We start from the raw sequence: 16,012 nt of genomic DNA on the forward strand, positions 1-16,012 counted from the left end.
GTAACTTCTCCAAATAGGATCACTGTATGAAAAATCATTGAACTGAAATGGCGAGTAGCCCTTTGGTCTGCCTGAAGTTTGCAAGCCATGTCCAAAACTGCCTCGCAACACTGGCGAAAATCATGAGCAAAGATCAGAATTATTGTGATGCTACCAGTGGTGGCGCAAGGTATCAAGCAGGGACATTATCCTCCCGGTCAGGTAAATCCCACGCCCCAGTTGCCCCTTAAACAACGGATGTTATGAGAATCTTATCGAAATTTTCGACCTTGCTTCACTGAAATCTAGCACCATATTTATTAAGTGGAAAAAAAACACAGCCTATACTTGAAGTGTATCACATTTTTTGATACGCTCAGATTTGCTTTGTGTAAGGGATATTTGGTTCAGCTGTTTAGTGTTGAAAGGGGAATTTAATCGCACTATATACCTATTCTATAAAAACACGTATGGGTACTGTTATACCAGAGTCTTTCTTTATTTGAAAGACTCTGGTTGTACGAATGCTTCCCGAACAAGCATTTTATTTATTGATACTTTCAGCGCACTTGAACAACTTCAGGTCAATTTTTCGTACAAGTGACTTCTATTTTGTTTGAAACGTCGGTGAAGGTAAATTTCAAATCAATGCAAAATATTATTGACCTTGCCCGACTTATATCATCCTGGCGCCAGTGGTTTTCAATATAGTCCGCCTGTATATTTCAAATCGAGGTGGGAGTATCAACATTCTGAATCTCAGGATGTGATTCGCGTGACAGACTGTGCATTCTAAGCTGTTCCTCTTTCTTCTGCTTTAACATGTATAACGGAACACAACGGAATCGGGCTGTTTGTTACCATGGTAGGGATGAGATGACGGCCTAAAACCCTCATTAACAAAGTACATATCGCCCGACTGTGAACCACTTAAGCAGAAACCAAGCGGAACAACTTACGATGTCATGGTAAATTTACGCTGACTGTGAAAATGGCCTCAATTTATTTTCGCAAACCGTCCATTGACCATCACCCTTTTTTATGGTGGTCAATTCCAATTGGCGCGGAAAAACTTTACCCTCAGTATGCTCCAAAGTTGCATCTCGGCCGCCTCATCAGTATGGGCACTTGTCACCCCTACACAACAAAGAACGTGGTCAATGGACTCTTCCTCCCTGTACTACGACAAATACCCCATTGGCCACTGGTGCAAACAATCAAGCTTCAAACAAAAGAACCGAAATTTTGTTTCAAGTATTCTTTACAGCCTGTTATATGCCCCACGAACACAGACATTATATCGCCTTTCACCTTTGAAGAGTAAGGTCAACTGGTTTGATATCGCGTCGACCGTTTCAGCAATGATTCGGGAAAATTTACAAAGGGTAGGAGCATTTAATGCGATCGGCGTAGGCAGCTCTTTTCTTTGTCCGAGTCTGTATTACGTCAATGGACTGGTTTCGTTTTCACCGTGGGCAAGGTAACAACCTTTTTTTTTCAAACTCCCTGATCAAATACCTTTTTCTCCGCGTTTTCTTTCAAAAGAGTGAGGTTAACGTGGTTCATTTCGCGTCTGCCGATTTCAGCAATGATTTCAAATAGAAGACGCAAAAGGAAGCTAGATTTTTTATTGACTGTCGAATCACCGCACAGGTGCTTATGTCACTTGTGTCACATGGTTGACAGGTGTCCCTGCAGCCGACGCCTCGGGGACCATTTTGGACATTGCAATATTTGACAATTTTCTTCATTTGGCTGTCAAATAATGACTTACAAAGATTTCTGCATCAAAGATTATGGAATAAATATCCCGTATATGCATGTATATAAGTATGTACCAAATTTCACTCCCGTGCAAGAAAAGAATCGAGATTTATTTACCCTTCAATTTCGGCGCGGTTTTCTAATACTCCCGAGATATAGAGAGATTTGAAAAATGTAATGTGGCAGGGAACTGGATAGCCAAGCTTCTGGAGAGAGCGGCTCTCGCGATCACACTACCAGGTAGTGATCCGATTGGGATCTCGCAACGACCGAAGATATGTCAGTGCTTGCGGGCGTCGATGTTTACTTCGAACTCTAATCACATCCACTGCGCCAATTTGTGATTTATGAAGACATATCTGTATGCACTTGTCAAACAGGATCTGCCTTTCTGGCCCCCTCGAGATACGTAGAGCCGATTGGAACCTCAAGGGATTGGCTACGAAATATTGTATACGTCTATAAATCGAAATTAAAAAATCACTCATTTTTTACTAACACTCTTTAAAAATGGTTCTTGTGCTCTTAAAAATCTTAACACAAATACGCATCCAGCAGAGTCAGCGACGTTATATGAAAAAACCCAGAAGCTTGAGTTTTTCAGTATACTTGGTATATAGTACTCTCAACTCGGCTCTATAAGACCAGGTTGATAATAGGGCCCTATACCACATTTATGATGTTTATTCATAAGGATGTTCATCCATGTTTATCCATGTTAGGCCTATGAAAATTCTCCTCAGCCCTCATTGGTTGGAATCGTGATTTTGGGTAATCCTACATGTATGATTAACATGTAATGGGCGGGCAAGAAGAATATGATCTGGTCTTATAAGGCCGAGTTGAGAGTATTTCTGTACTAGTACTTGAACAAGAATCTACCAGAATAATAAACACAATAAATGTCAACGGTTTCACTTTTTATGGCGAGCTTGTTCCAAAGATTGTCTTTATCGATTTAGAATGTACCGCTCTATCTGTTTCATTGGTAAACTTAGACGATCGAAACCAACCATTTCTCTGCACTGCTACAGTCATTTCCGATACTTTAAGACCACCAAAATACTTTATTCCCGGTTTTAAACGACCAGTCCGTTGGCCATGCCCTAATCCACGATTATAATACTGCATGGCCACATTTATGAATGTAGGCATGTCTTCAAGCGCGAATTCTGCCTGGATTGGCTAGTTCAGCAATGAATTGACAGATTTGACGTAGGCCTCACCGGCTGATCATCATTCTGGTATTCTGACCAATCACTGGTAATCGACACCATTTCTTCAATAAGCGGCAAAGTTAAGATAACACACTGCGGGCCTATGCTCCGGATTGGCCTGAGCGTTATAGCGATGCTAAATTATGACTGCCTCATTGTTGAAAAGGGGCTGGACATACAACATGCTGAACTGGTAGTTTAAAACCGAGAATAAAGTATACCATTGATAAACAATGCAGTTGCCAGCATTTATTCTACTTGTACATAATGTTGTTTGTAATAGTTTGGTATCAGTAACACTTTTGATTTGGAAATATAAAAATGCTGTTTTTGAAAATATTGGAAAAAATAGAAATTTCCAAGAATGCATCCTTTCCACTTAACATTTTTTTAAAGATAAAGCCATGTATTAGTGTTCGTTTAATTCTAAGATCCCTTCCGAAGAAACCAATTATTTTCGTTTTGACGAAGTGTCAAAATATCAAAATGTGATATGTTTTGAGACTTGAGATTTTACAGTTTTAAAGGCGTGAGCCGTTTGTATTATTGGTGTGCCATCAAACTAAAAATGCCGTTAATGTACACAATGCCGTAGTGCAGTTATTATGCATTTTCTGATACTCGGCATTTATAGTATTTTTGTATCTGTCGACTACACAACGGCATTGTTGAAATTTATATTCATTACGTTTATATAATATTTATATTCATTATTCATTACACAATTTGAAACTTTCAAATTCATTTACTAATTTCAAATATATAACGAACAGCAAAGGTCTTTAAGCTCCTTTGAGGTGGATAACATTTTAATGCACCTTTTCAAAATCTTTTCATAATAAAGGGTACAAGTTATAAAGAGAAATAACAGGAAGAACCTACACGTCGAATTATCAAAACTGTGGAATCTTGGTCATTACGTTTGGTTGACCTACCGGTTAAGGCCCATTGACCACCCTGAAAGTTGTTTCGTGGGACTCGACGTTACCAACATTTGCCCCAATAACCCTTTGATAAGACTGTAAAACAATGAGGATTTTAAGTCGAGGTGTGAGCGGGCTTTGTTTAAAGACAATAGACAGCGTATTTGGCTAGTCCTGAATTCTTTTATTTGCGAGAAGTATTAAGGAGCAAAAAGCGTTCTGGTAATTTTAAGGTGGTCTTAAACTTTTGCGAATGACTGTACCTCATCATCAGCTGCGATTGATAATACGTGATTTATAAATAGAACCGATAATCGGAAAACGAATGACACTAAACGATTTGTTCGAATGATGATCCGAGACTTGAGTGCAGTTTCTTGTCGATATTTATAAGACAACTTCAGATGTAAAACAAGCTGTATTATCTTTCTGTAGAATACACAAGTGGCAGACTGTTTGAAATGGGAGCCCTAATAAAAGCGTTCGCGAATGTATCAGCAATCGCCCGGCTCAAAATTGGAAAGACTTGGTCGCGATCGTATGTACTCTAATTTCTAATTAAGACCAGTTCATTAATTACTACGACAAATCAAAACAAAGCTCAAGCCGGAAGAGGACGTCATGACCATTGATGAGATAGGCGACTATCATGAAATATCAACAGGCGGCTTTTTTTGGCTGATACAACATACAGAAATCATCCGTTCACTCCGACGAAAGAAGCTGCTACGAGCAAGTCTTGCATTGATAACCAAAATAGAATAGTCGCGGTAATTTAGGGCCACCGCGCGGGGCCTAATGGTACTAGACCACAAGTCTATTATGTGTATTTGAGCCCATGCCATGGCTGTGGGACAAGATGATGTTGATAAAGATACTGCCTGATTCGATAATATTTTTAGGGCTAATCATTCTATGAAGCTGTCGTAAAAAAATAATAATAGACGACAACAGGGGCGAAGTTACAATAATTTTTTATTAGAAAAGTTCCGATTGAAGCTGCTACGAATAAATCTGTCATTGATAACCAAAATATAATAGTTATGAATGAGGAATACGAAATACGAAATTGACTGCTGGCCAGCACATGCCATGGCTGCGGGACAAGATGATGTTCATCAAGATACTGCATGATTTGATATTTTTTTAGGTCTTATCATTCTGTGAAGCTGTCGTAAAATGCTAATAGACGACAACAGGTGCGTAATAACATTCATATTATTAGAAAAGTTCAAGACTCGTAAACATGTTAAAGGACCAACGGAGTTATTGTGGGCATTATTACCAAGTTGTCGGCTGCCCTTTTACTTTCCACTCTTCAATCATCATTTTGAGAAAATCCCACATCTGACAGAAATAGTTCTGACCCTGTTCATAGTTGTTTCGAATTTCATCATCAGTTTGCACATAAAATGAAAAATATCTAATTCTGAACTGAACCCTAATTCAATTAAAATCTCCTTCGAGTGACCCCTCAGTGCAGCGATCGTCTTTGTTGCAGATCGATGCATTGGCGACGCGCTGCTCGGAGGCTAGGAACTGCGTCATCTAGTTGTTCTCGATTACCCCAATAATGACGATAAATCGGGATGATGTAAAATTTGACCTCGGTGACACTCGAAGCTACGAAAAGTTTACCGCGCCAGGAGTTGTGCGAGTTGCAAAAATAACGAATAATGTGTTTTTCTACCAATCTCAGAGTTGAAGAATAAGTGGGGGAAAAACGCCAAACAGAAAACTTTCAAAAAAATAAGTCACTATATGAAATAGGAGAAGAACAAACATGTTGAAGTAATAATCCGCCTCCTCCTTTAAACTAGGGGCTGAACCTGATATTATCCTGTCTCTGTGACATCTGGCGGGCTACTTAATGAGGTCGTTATATTATGCATGCAGGAATACTATCATTATATCAAATTTCTGTCATGTTTTTTATACGCTTTTCTAAAAAAAAGTTGCACAATGATGATCGGGTCATGAAATGCAGGGCCGGGGTCAATGTAAACAATGTAAACCTGATCACACACACACACAGCAGCGAGTTTCCATTCGCGACGAAAATAGGTCCCATAAAATTATCCCAAAAAATGTTGAGTGAATATACAAACAAAATATTGAATTTTAGGATGAAACAAACAGAGCAACAGGTAAGCATTTTCGCACAATCAATGACGGTGAAATAAAGCAGTGATAGAAGAACTGCTTCGTTGCAATACAATACTAACTGCGCAGAGTAGGATTACCCATCCATCAAAGTTTTATTGAACAGAAAGAAGAAGTTTGGACTTGGATTCCTAGATTAAGCGCTATCCTTCGATTTTACTAATGCCACACGTTGGCGTTGAATACGAGATGAAAACGGGCTCGGTTTTTTTCTCGTTTTTTTAAGCGCCACTTCCCCAATCCCAAGAATTGATACAGGCTAAAATTATCTTCAAGTGCACGTTCTATTTTTATGATATCATCTTTGAAGTTCACTTTCGTGACCTACTACTTGACATATACATGTAATTCATTTTAAATAAGTAAATAAACGAGATGACAAGTCAAACGACTTCCGCGCTATGCTTAATTTTCTCTTCTTCGAAATCTTAATTAGAATTTCTAATCAACAGCTTAATCAAAAAGCTAAGTTAATCATGCATATATGATCTTCATATCGACATGTCAAAATATATCAAGAATGTTATATGCATGGAATGATCGAGATTATCGTAGAGACAATATGAATGATTGTGGAACAAAATGGATATCCGCGGGTCGTGTTTGAATTTTATTGGATTGATATCCACTTGACATCAAAAAAAAGATCAGACCCGATACCATATGTTGTTGCTATGTTCAATGGATATCCATCATATTCAATAGCATTGTTATGCCTTTTTTCAAAGAGTTTAAGTAAAAAAACATGCAATAATTTTCACATGGTATTTCAATTTTCTGTGATTTTCAACACTTTGACACTCTTTTTGTTCGACAGACATTCATTTAAAGATATCCAATTCATGACGGGACATTCATTTGACAATTAATTCGTATAATCCCCCGATTGACCCCACAAGCACACACACATACATATTGTATATCCGTCGTGAATATCTGTTTTACAAATTATTCGATTTGCCTCACTGTATATCCGTCGTGGATGTGACATTTCATTCGATTGACCCACTGTATATCCGTCCTGGATATCTATGTGACATTTTATTCGACTGACCCCACTGTATATCCGTCCTGGATATCTATGTGACATTTTATTCGACTGACCCACTGTATATCCGTCCTGGATATCTATGTGACATTTTATTCGACTGACCCCACTGTATATCCGTCCTGGATATCTATGTGACATTTTATTCGACTGACCCACTGTATATCCGTGGTCGATATCTATGTGGCATTTCATTCAATTGACCCCACTGTATATCCGTCGTCGATATCTATGTGACATTTTACTCGGTTTGCCTCACTGTATATCCGCCATAAGTATCTATTTGACCTTTTATTCGATTGACGACCACTGTATTTCCGTCGCGGATATCCATTAGATGTGTACAGGTACTGGAAACCCCATTGATATTGAATTCCCCTGTCGTGTCTACATGTATTTTCTTTCCTCTTCCGATTCAGTTTGCCCGTCGTAAATTATACAAAGCCCACTCGCTTTGAACTAAACCACCGTCTTTTTGGTCAATTAATTCATTGGATGATGTCTAGAAGTATTGGTTCAGCAGTTCTGCTTCTTTTTTATTGCAGTCCCCACCATGGGATACTGTGATTTAAATTTCTATCGGCATTCTTTGTATTTCTTGCTGAATTATACGGAAGGAAAATCATCAAGAATCCAGACAATATAGCTATTAATACAAGGTGATGAAAAAAAGCATAGCCAGGCTGAAATGGTTGATTAGATTGGTTTGAAGTTATCTTGTTTTAATCTTACCATTATAAACCTAGAAGGTTCATGAAAGCGTTTGACAAAAAGTTTGATGCAAAATTATTCTTTTATCATTGCATAGCAAGCCACTGAAAAAAGGTAATATTTTGTTATCTAGCGAATTCTCTGAAAATGATGACAACCAGGGAATGGCAGAAAGTTAGAAAATTGTTTCTGAATTAAGGTCATAAATGTATTAACAAGTATGGGATTTCATGTAATCCTCATAATTAAAGTCCAAACTTGATAACTGGGCCTGGTACATCCATTCATGTAACAGAAACAGCCAATTGCTCTGGCGCATGTAAAGCCATTCTCGAGTAATCAGTATTTTTATCCGAATTCGCCATATCAGAAAAAGATACCCTTTTTACAATGGCTTGTTATGCAATTTCGAGAGAACATTCGGCCTCTACCTTTTTGCAATCATATTCCCGAATCCTCTTGCTTTAGATATAATGGTTTTTTTAATGAACCATTATTAAAAAAAGATTAGCCTCTTTCAGTATGGTCTTATGGGGTTTTAACACCTACTGGAGCAACTCACCAATAAGATCCCAAGCCCGACAATACCCGATTTGTACCACCACCTCGATGGGTAGAGTCTAAACAGCCGAACACAATAGTAGGCCTTTCGCAGCCATAAAAGGGTTGGGATATCTGTTCAAGGGTTAACAACGTAATCGTCATGAATAGTCATGACTCTCTACAGCGGAACTTTCATATCACAATTAAAAACCAACTTGGGGAAACGAAGACAAGATATACCACCCCTTTTATGGCTGCGAAAGGCCCACTGCCCGGTAGTTTAGGCTCTACCCATCGAGGCGGAAGTAGAAATCGGGTATTGTCGGGCTTGGGATCGTATTGGTGAGTGGATCCAGTTTAAACAGATTCATGAGCTTTTTGCCTCCACTTTCACTTAGTAGGCGAATGTATCATTTCTGGTAACCAGATTTTGCGTCATATACCAAACTATCTACTAAAGTACTTGTACTAGGTTTTGGTATACAAACTGAAAAAATTACTTCGAAAAATGACGAACATAGGTTAGTCAGGAAATAGACTTGCTATTCTATCACCAAATTGTCACGAATACTGCCTCAGTTCGTCACATGTTACTAAGTAGAAGTTAACGTTAGGTCATGAACAAACCCGTGTTCGTAACTGACACTGCAATTACAAATCTAGGTGTGTCAGTATGTCAAAACAAACAAAGATTTGTCAATGTGACGAAGTAATTGCTCAGTGCTCACTGGTGGTAAATCGTCGAACCCAAAGTTTGTCGTTTTGACCTCGGACCTAAATCAACTTTTATCTGGATTATTTATTTATTAATTTATCAAAACCTCCTAAAAGGTGAACAATACCAATTAATTAATGGCACAGAAAATGATAAAACGTACATGAGATGCAAGATAATACAATAAACATTTGAATGGTGCACGTGATTGAAAAGCTTTAGTATGTAATTTTGCTTGGACCCTTTCAACAGAATCAGGTTTATTGTAGGACTGGCTAAATATCCAGGATCGCAGTGAGTCAGTGACACCATCAGGGTATTCCAACCTGACTTTAAAATTCGCTAAACTGAAAAGGCGGCTAAAAGTGGTGAAAGGCCCTGTTTTAAAATAGAATAACTTGTATTTAGCTTCGTGTTTTTCAGCGCATTTTTGCCGTAAGTGTGACTAATGTGATGGTGTCATTGATAGGTCTGGGGTAAAGATGATAAATAATATAACGGTAGGCGACACATAAAACCCGCCACATTTCACTCATAATGATGAGGCAGTTTAAAGAAGACGGGAAGTCAAGCGGATTTGAAATTTCCATATTGCAGCATGCGCATATTCGTCATTCAAAAATTTTGTCAGGTTGAAACGTCGCATTAGCATATAATATTTGTGTCAATAGATTTATGTTTCCTATATTTTTAAATAAATCTTCGTTTATATTGACTAAAAGAAGTTGTCTTATGATCTACAGATTGTGAAATTCATTAACTCCAAAATATCAATATCAAAATGTCTCTTTCTCAAAAGAGCAAAAATTTGACATGATGCAATTTAGCAAAGAAGTTTTCATTATACGTTAAAGGAGTACAATTTATACATTAAAGGAGTACAAGGCTTATTGTTTGCAACAATGTTTTTCTCTTCTTGTATGTTAGTGCTACGCGTTCGAAGGATGCGCTAACGGACTTTTAATGGTTTTTGTATTTGCCATTTTTTGTGTTCATTGTTCATTGAAGCTGTTAGAATGTATAACAGGATAACCCTAGGGCTTAACATTACCCTAATACTCCCTTAATAGATGCTGAAACTTAAGACTAGTCCATTCATATAGTTATAAGATGTACTCACCATCGTAGGTGTGATTCAGGATGTAGTTGTTGAAAAGTAGATTCCCATCAATCACCTTCATTTTATCACACAGTCCGGTGAAGTTCGGACACAAATCCTGATGCATGAAATGCAATGCCTTTGCAGTGGCAAACACCGCGTCGTAGATAAATTGAGTTTTACTTCCCTGCTTATAGTTGCGGGAAGTTAGACGCTCCTGTCCGGTGCAGGCAGGCGTACTGTTGCCGTCAATGCGTGACTGTTTAAAGGAGCACTTATGAAGATCCTCCCAGTAGTCCGCGAACCAGGGATTGATAGTATGGTTCTCTGGATGAAGGCTGGTAAAATAGTCATCGAAAGGTGTTATCTTGTATGTCTGGAGTTCAAGCGTTATTGCCCCCTCCGCGGCGAGGAAGTTGTCCTTGACGGTATCCTGCTTCCCCCAGCCATCACTAGCAATCCATACGAAATGGTCAGTACAGTTTTGCCTGGTCGCAGCAGCCAGAAGATGGACTGCGTCCTCTTCCCGGATGAACAGGATAACGACTTTAGCATTACGCTGCTTCAGTAACCCAACGATGATTTCATCAAATGTCACTGCCGTGGCTGCCGTTGGGATCTTCTTCTGTAGCGCGATGCAAATATTTTTCGCCCGTGCCTCCTGGATGAAAAACTCTATGCCGTTTTCGCCATAGTCACCCTCAGATGCTAATGTTGATACGTATGTCCAGTTGAAATACTGAACAATATCCACCATCGCTTTCGCCTGGAATGTATCAGGAGGAAGTGTCCGAGCGAAATAGTCAAATCTTCCTTTGTCACTCAGGGCTGCGCTTGTCGAGGCGTAGCTCACCTGGGGTATGCGAAAGAGTCTGAGGAGATTTGCTACCTGGATTGACACACTACTGTAGGCTCCCCCAATGACACATGCAACAGCCTTAAACCCTGGCTTAGCCTTCGCCTTTGAGCCGTCCTGACACGTAAATTCCGAGGCGTCCAATGAGCTCATAGAAGCGCGAACGTACTCCAGTGATTGTTCCAGAGCGTAGGTGTCCCGGGAGCACGTATCCAAAATATTCGCCCCCAGAGTGATATCCGGCAAGATGTCCATTCGACTGTTGATTTCTTTAATGGTAAACAGCATCACTTCGACACGCTGAAGTCCTCGAACTCGATTTATAGGACCGCATTGCTTCTCACCCGATATTGACTTTTGGTGAACAGGAAAAAGCCCGCCCAAGATTATATCACCCGGAATTCTGACCGCCTTGTTCCGTGCCTTGGCTATGGGTTTCGTCCCATTGAGCAAGGCTAGGTTGAACTGCGAGATAGGAGAGAGTGAGACGACATGGACAGTTGTGATCCAAGCTAGGAGGGTGATCGGGAACACAAGAAGACTAGGCATAGCCATATTAGAATTGTTGCATAGTCATCAATCTACAGAACTGCCACTGACCTCCGCCAAGATCCATGTGCCATCCCCGCGCATAGTTAACTCCAGATCACTTCGAAAACACTCCTCGATATATTGACAGACACGTCACTGACAGATATCTAATGGGGAAGATTACAGCTAATTATTCATAAAGACCAACTGTCACTTATGTTGAAAATATCCTGACGAAGTGACACCACAGCCTTAGTAACATTTACCGACTTTACCTTCCGAGCATCAAATCTCAGTTGAACAAACCATCCAAGTCGCATTAGAAAGAAAAATGTACATCAAAGTCAATCCCACCGTGACACGTGGTTGATCATGATGCTAGAATTACTCTGTCACCTCTCAACAAGTTACCTAAACAAATTCCGTGTCTACTGAAGACAAGTTTTAAATCACTGCTGTGGCAAATGGTGAATAATCCTCCGATGTCGAAATAAATCCTCGCTCACGTATTAAAACATCGTGTCACTTCGATCCATGAGCTGTGTCTGAATTAATCCAACTGTTTCTCGTCTCGCTCACCGGGAAGTTTTCTAGCTGTTGCCGAGCAGTCTCTCGCAGTCTTCGACTCTGTAAAGAGAAATCACCAGTGAGCAGCGGGTTCATGGAGCGGCAGAGGTATTGATCACATGCGCAGTTTATCGACGCGCTGCGCTGCTAGTATCAGTTGCTTTAGCATTAGTTCGAATGGTTGCCAAATGGCGCTGCGTTTTACTCGAGAGCATCACATTGAAAGTATTTTTTAAGAACAATACATGTACGTCCCATCTGAAAATAATACTAGGGCCTTGTTGTTCAAAACCAATTTTGTCACTAACGCTGGCGTTAACTTAGCTTGGCGTTATCTGCTTCAGTTAAGCCCTTACTTATGATATTAACGTTACCGTAGTTTTGAGCAACCGAGCCGTAGGATTTATTGCCAGAGACGCAGGGCACCAGTTAAAAACTATCATTTAACGGACCAACTGGAGCCTTATATCACGGTAATGTCGGTACTTTACAAACATGTCTAGTGGCAAGTGCTTTAGTGTAGGTAATGCTCACATTCTGTAAACGATTAATCACGTTATGATGATACCAAGAACTAAAAAAGACTTAGAATGTGGAAGCAAGAATTCGGCATTTCATCTAGCACGAGGTATCATTCTGGCAATGGGAGCCTTTAGAAGATAAACTGGCTCCTATCCAATGGCTATCACTCCTCTTGGCTCGGTGTTGCTTGACTCTGGTCAGAAACAAACATGCCTCATTTGGCTTGACTAATTCAGTAGTGGTTAATAAGCTATATTCAGACAAGAATTTTAGTGAGGTCATTTTTTGGAGTAAAATCAGGTATTTTCCAATACAGGTAATGAAATGTATACCAAAATTTCTGATTATTACATGATTGCACGAATCCAGCAATAATGAGATTGCTCGAATTGTGCAGGTAGTTTTGATACTGCTCCAATCGGCTGGTAACTAAAAGCTTTGCCTGAGTTTGCGATTTATGACCGTGCAACTAGTGGTATTTTTGTGGCTGAATCTGTGATGCTGTACTTGAAATTCTGTCATTGCACAACTCCAGCTGTGCTTCATTACCCCCATTTGTGCACACAGTTGATTTTAATAATCGCCCAGTAACTAATACCATCTTACTCAAAACCTTTGAGCCCAAAGTTAATTTTCTTCAAGACCTTGGTCTTGGACCAAATGCCTTCCTTTGATCATGTATTTCTAAATTTACAACAAAAATGTGTTACTCTACTTCACAGGCACCAAGCATCTCCCCTCCATCATAATCATGAAATTGTCGCCCGCCGTACGGCTAAATTTACCAAGGAATTGCTTGGTGTCACGTAATGCGAAAGGCTTTCGGTGTTTCCACTTCTTTCATTGATATATGAGCTCTTTACGCCACTTTTCTCTTTAAAACATGTTCTGGCCTATAATGTATCGTTGTTTATGAAATTGTACAGCCAGTGCCCGGTTGTTCAAAAGCACAAAAGTCACGTTTTCCCTAACGGTTACGTTAAGTATCCATAAGGACGTTATCTCTTTCAGTTAAATCCATTGAAATTTTCACGTTAAGACTTAACGTCTCCGTTAAAGTTAACATGGTTTTGAACCACCCAGCCCAGGGCAGCTGAGCCCTGGTTGGAGTAATCTGTCATATTGTACATTGTACATTGTTCATTCAAGAATGAAATATAATCAAACCAGTTTGATCGAACTCAATTGCATACTTCCACTTTCAAGGCTTCAGTTGAGGGAATCAGGAAATGTTGACGATGGTGTTAAATTCCATTAATTATACAACCCAGTTTTTTCTTCAATAAGTACCATTAACTCTCATACATAATTTTGAAATGAAATCAATTACTAATCATATAAGTATGCATTGCATTAACTTCAATGTACAATGTATATGAGAGCAGTATTATACAAATACAAATAAGGCCACGGTTTGACAAATTTGACACGTAACTTTCAAGTATATACGTACAAGCACAAATCGACGGACAATCAAGCAGATATTTAACGAATACCTACTTGTTTCCAAGGACGTAAGCCAAGGACTCGAACGAATTTCGGTCATATTTAATAGCATTTGTCTACAGTTTTGCAATCGATTGCCATCAAAACAACGGAATAGAGATATATCGTATATATTCTTTATAATGAGAGTAATAAATTGGTTAGGTCGATGGTGAATCTCAGTCATATACTAGTAATTTATGAAAACATCATCTTTTTTCGGTTTTGTGTTCCGAAATGTGATTAAAATGACATAACCATTTAATGACTTGCATTACCTAAGCACACCTCTGTCATATGGTGCCGCAGTATATTTACGAGTTGAATCTTTGAAATTGCTCAGCGCAAAATTAGCCTGGCTAGCTGCTGCGAGTGACGATTGGCAAGCCAATGTATTAATCAAACTCTCAAACGATAGAAATAATCAACCCATGATTGTTATGTGACGTCGTGATACTAGAAGTGACACCCACACTCTAAAATCTAGGGGTGCGTCCAAGCAGCCCAGGAGTTATCATAGCTCCCCTCCCCCCCCCCCCCCCCCCCCCCAACACACAGGGCATCCCACTGTATAGCACCTTCATAAAAGGGTGCTGAAACAGTATCCTGTTTAGGGGTGCGCATGCGCTGTTACGGCACTGTATATAAAGCACCTTTATAATAGAGTGCTGTAGGGTGCTGTGTGAGGTGCATTATATGGTAGGGTGCCATAGAAAAGGGGTGCTAATTAGGAACCTGCACAACAAAACCTGCCAATAGGGAGCCATGCAGGCAAGTGGACCATGGTTGTAATGAGAAAGCAATTTCGTGGGTCAATGATTATTGAATATTACATCGCTTAATTACTCTACATGGGGAAATAGCACCAAAAATGTTGTTTTATTGGTCCTTAATTCTGTTTTGATGAGTTTAAGGGAGAAAATCAACAAAACTTAATTTTAATGGAAAATGCACTGGAAGTGTACCTTTCAGTACTGGTGCTGCCATCTGGATTTTTAGTTCTGCATGTTCCTCATTGGGATAGGGTTGCCACAGAAAAAGAGGTACGATGTGGGAAGGAAGGGTACCATAGATAAGGGGTGCTATTAATAGGATGCCGTAGCAATAGGATGCAGTTGAGATAGGCACGGAAATAAGAGACAGCATGACCTCTCCCTGTCCCTGCAACACAGGTCCAACGACTGGCGGCCACTTCCTCGACTAAGTGTGAAATCGCTAGCAGCCCACCAGGGAGTTTTGGCCATGATCCGGACCCTGCATCCAGAACCAGCGTATACGGTGACCAGGACGGCAGACGACAGAATTCGCCTCCAGGACTGTACCAGATTGAAAATTCGGAGGAAGAAAGAAGAAGAGAAAACAAACTGAAACGAAAGGATTCGATATCAGCTTCATGTGGCTAAAATCCGGAAATTTATGATTGATATTATGAGAAGTTATTTAAATTCAAAGTGGGTAATATTTTTTTGGATCATCTAGAATCTACTGAATGTTATTTCCATTTTCTAATATTCGGTATATAAATCTAAAGATAACGATGTGAACGATAGAATATTGAGTCAGTTATTGGAGGCGAAGATTTCTCCATTGGACATTGTCGAACGGGAATCCAATGCGAGCCGATCAAATGGACAACAAACAGGTAAAATAGATCGTCTACTGAACTCGATGCGTGCCACCTCATCGCTCTAATCGATTAACTTTAATGGTGTTCAGGTGATTTGCTACTCATTTTTCAGAAGAGACGAGTTTTGTCTCTAACTGCGGATTAGATATCGGTGTGCGAAATGGCCCAGTGGGAAAGACCCAAATGGGGTCGATTCTTGTCTTTTCGTCATATCAAATATCTGTGTATGAAATGCGCAGTGTAAGATGCCCAAATTGGGTCG

General features: G+C 39.7%; 1 protein-coding gene across 1 annotated transcript in view; it reads right to left on the reverse strand.

The window, feature by feature from the left end:
- Positions 1-12,176, reverse strand: part of LOC135490663 (metabotropic glutamate receptor 3-like) — a 120,173-nt gene extending 107,997 nt beyond the window's left edge. Inside the window, exon 1 of the mRNA XM_064775982.1 lies at positions 10,184-12,176. Within this exon, the coding sequence (XP_064632052.1) occupies positions 10,184-11,573 (1,390 nt within the window). The 5' untranslated portion in view covers positions 11,574-12,176. The remainder of the gene's footprint in view (positions 1-10,183) is intronic.
- Positions 12,177-16,012: the final 3,836 nt, after the last annotated feature.

This window comes from Lineus longissimus, chromosome 7 (genome assembly GCF_910592395.1).
Source record: "Lineus longissimus chromosome 7, tnLinLong1.2, whole genome shotgun sequence".
Taxonomy (NCBI): Eukaryota; Metazoa; Nemertea; class Pilidiophora; order Heteronemertea; family Lineidae; genus Lineus; species Lineus longissimus.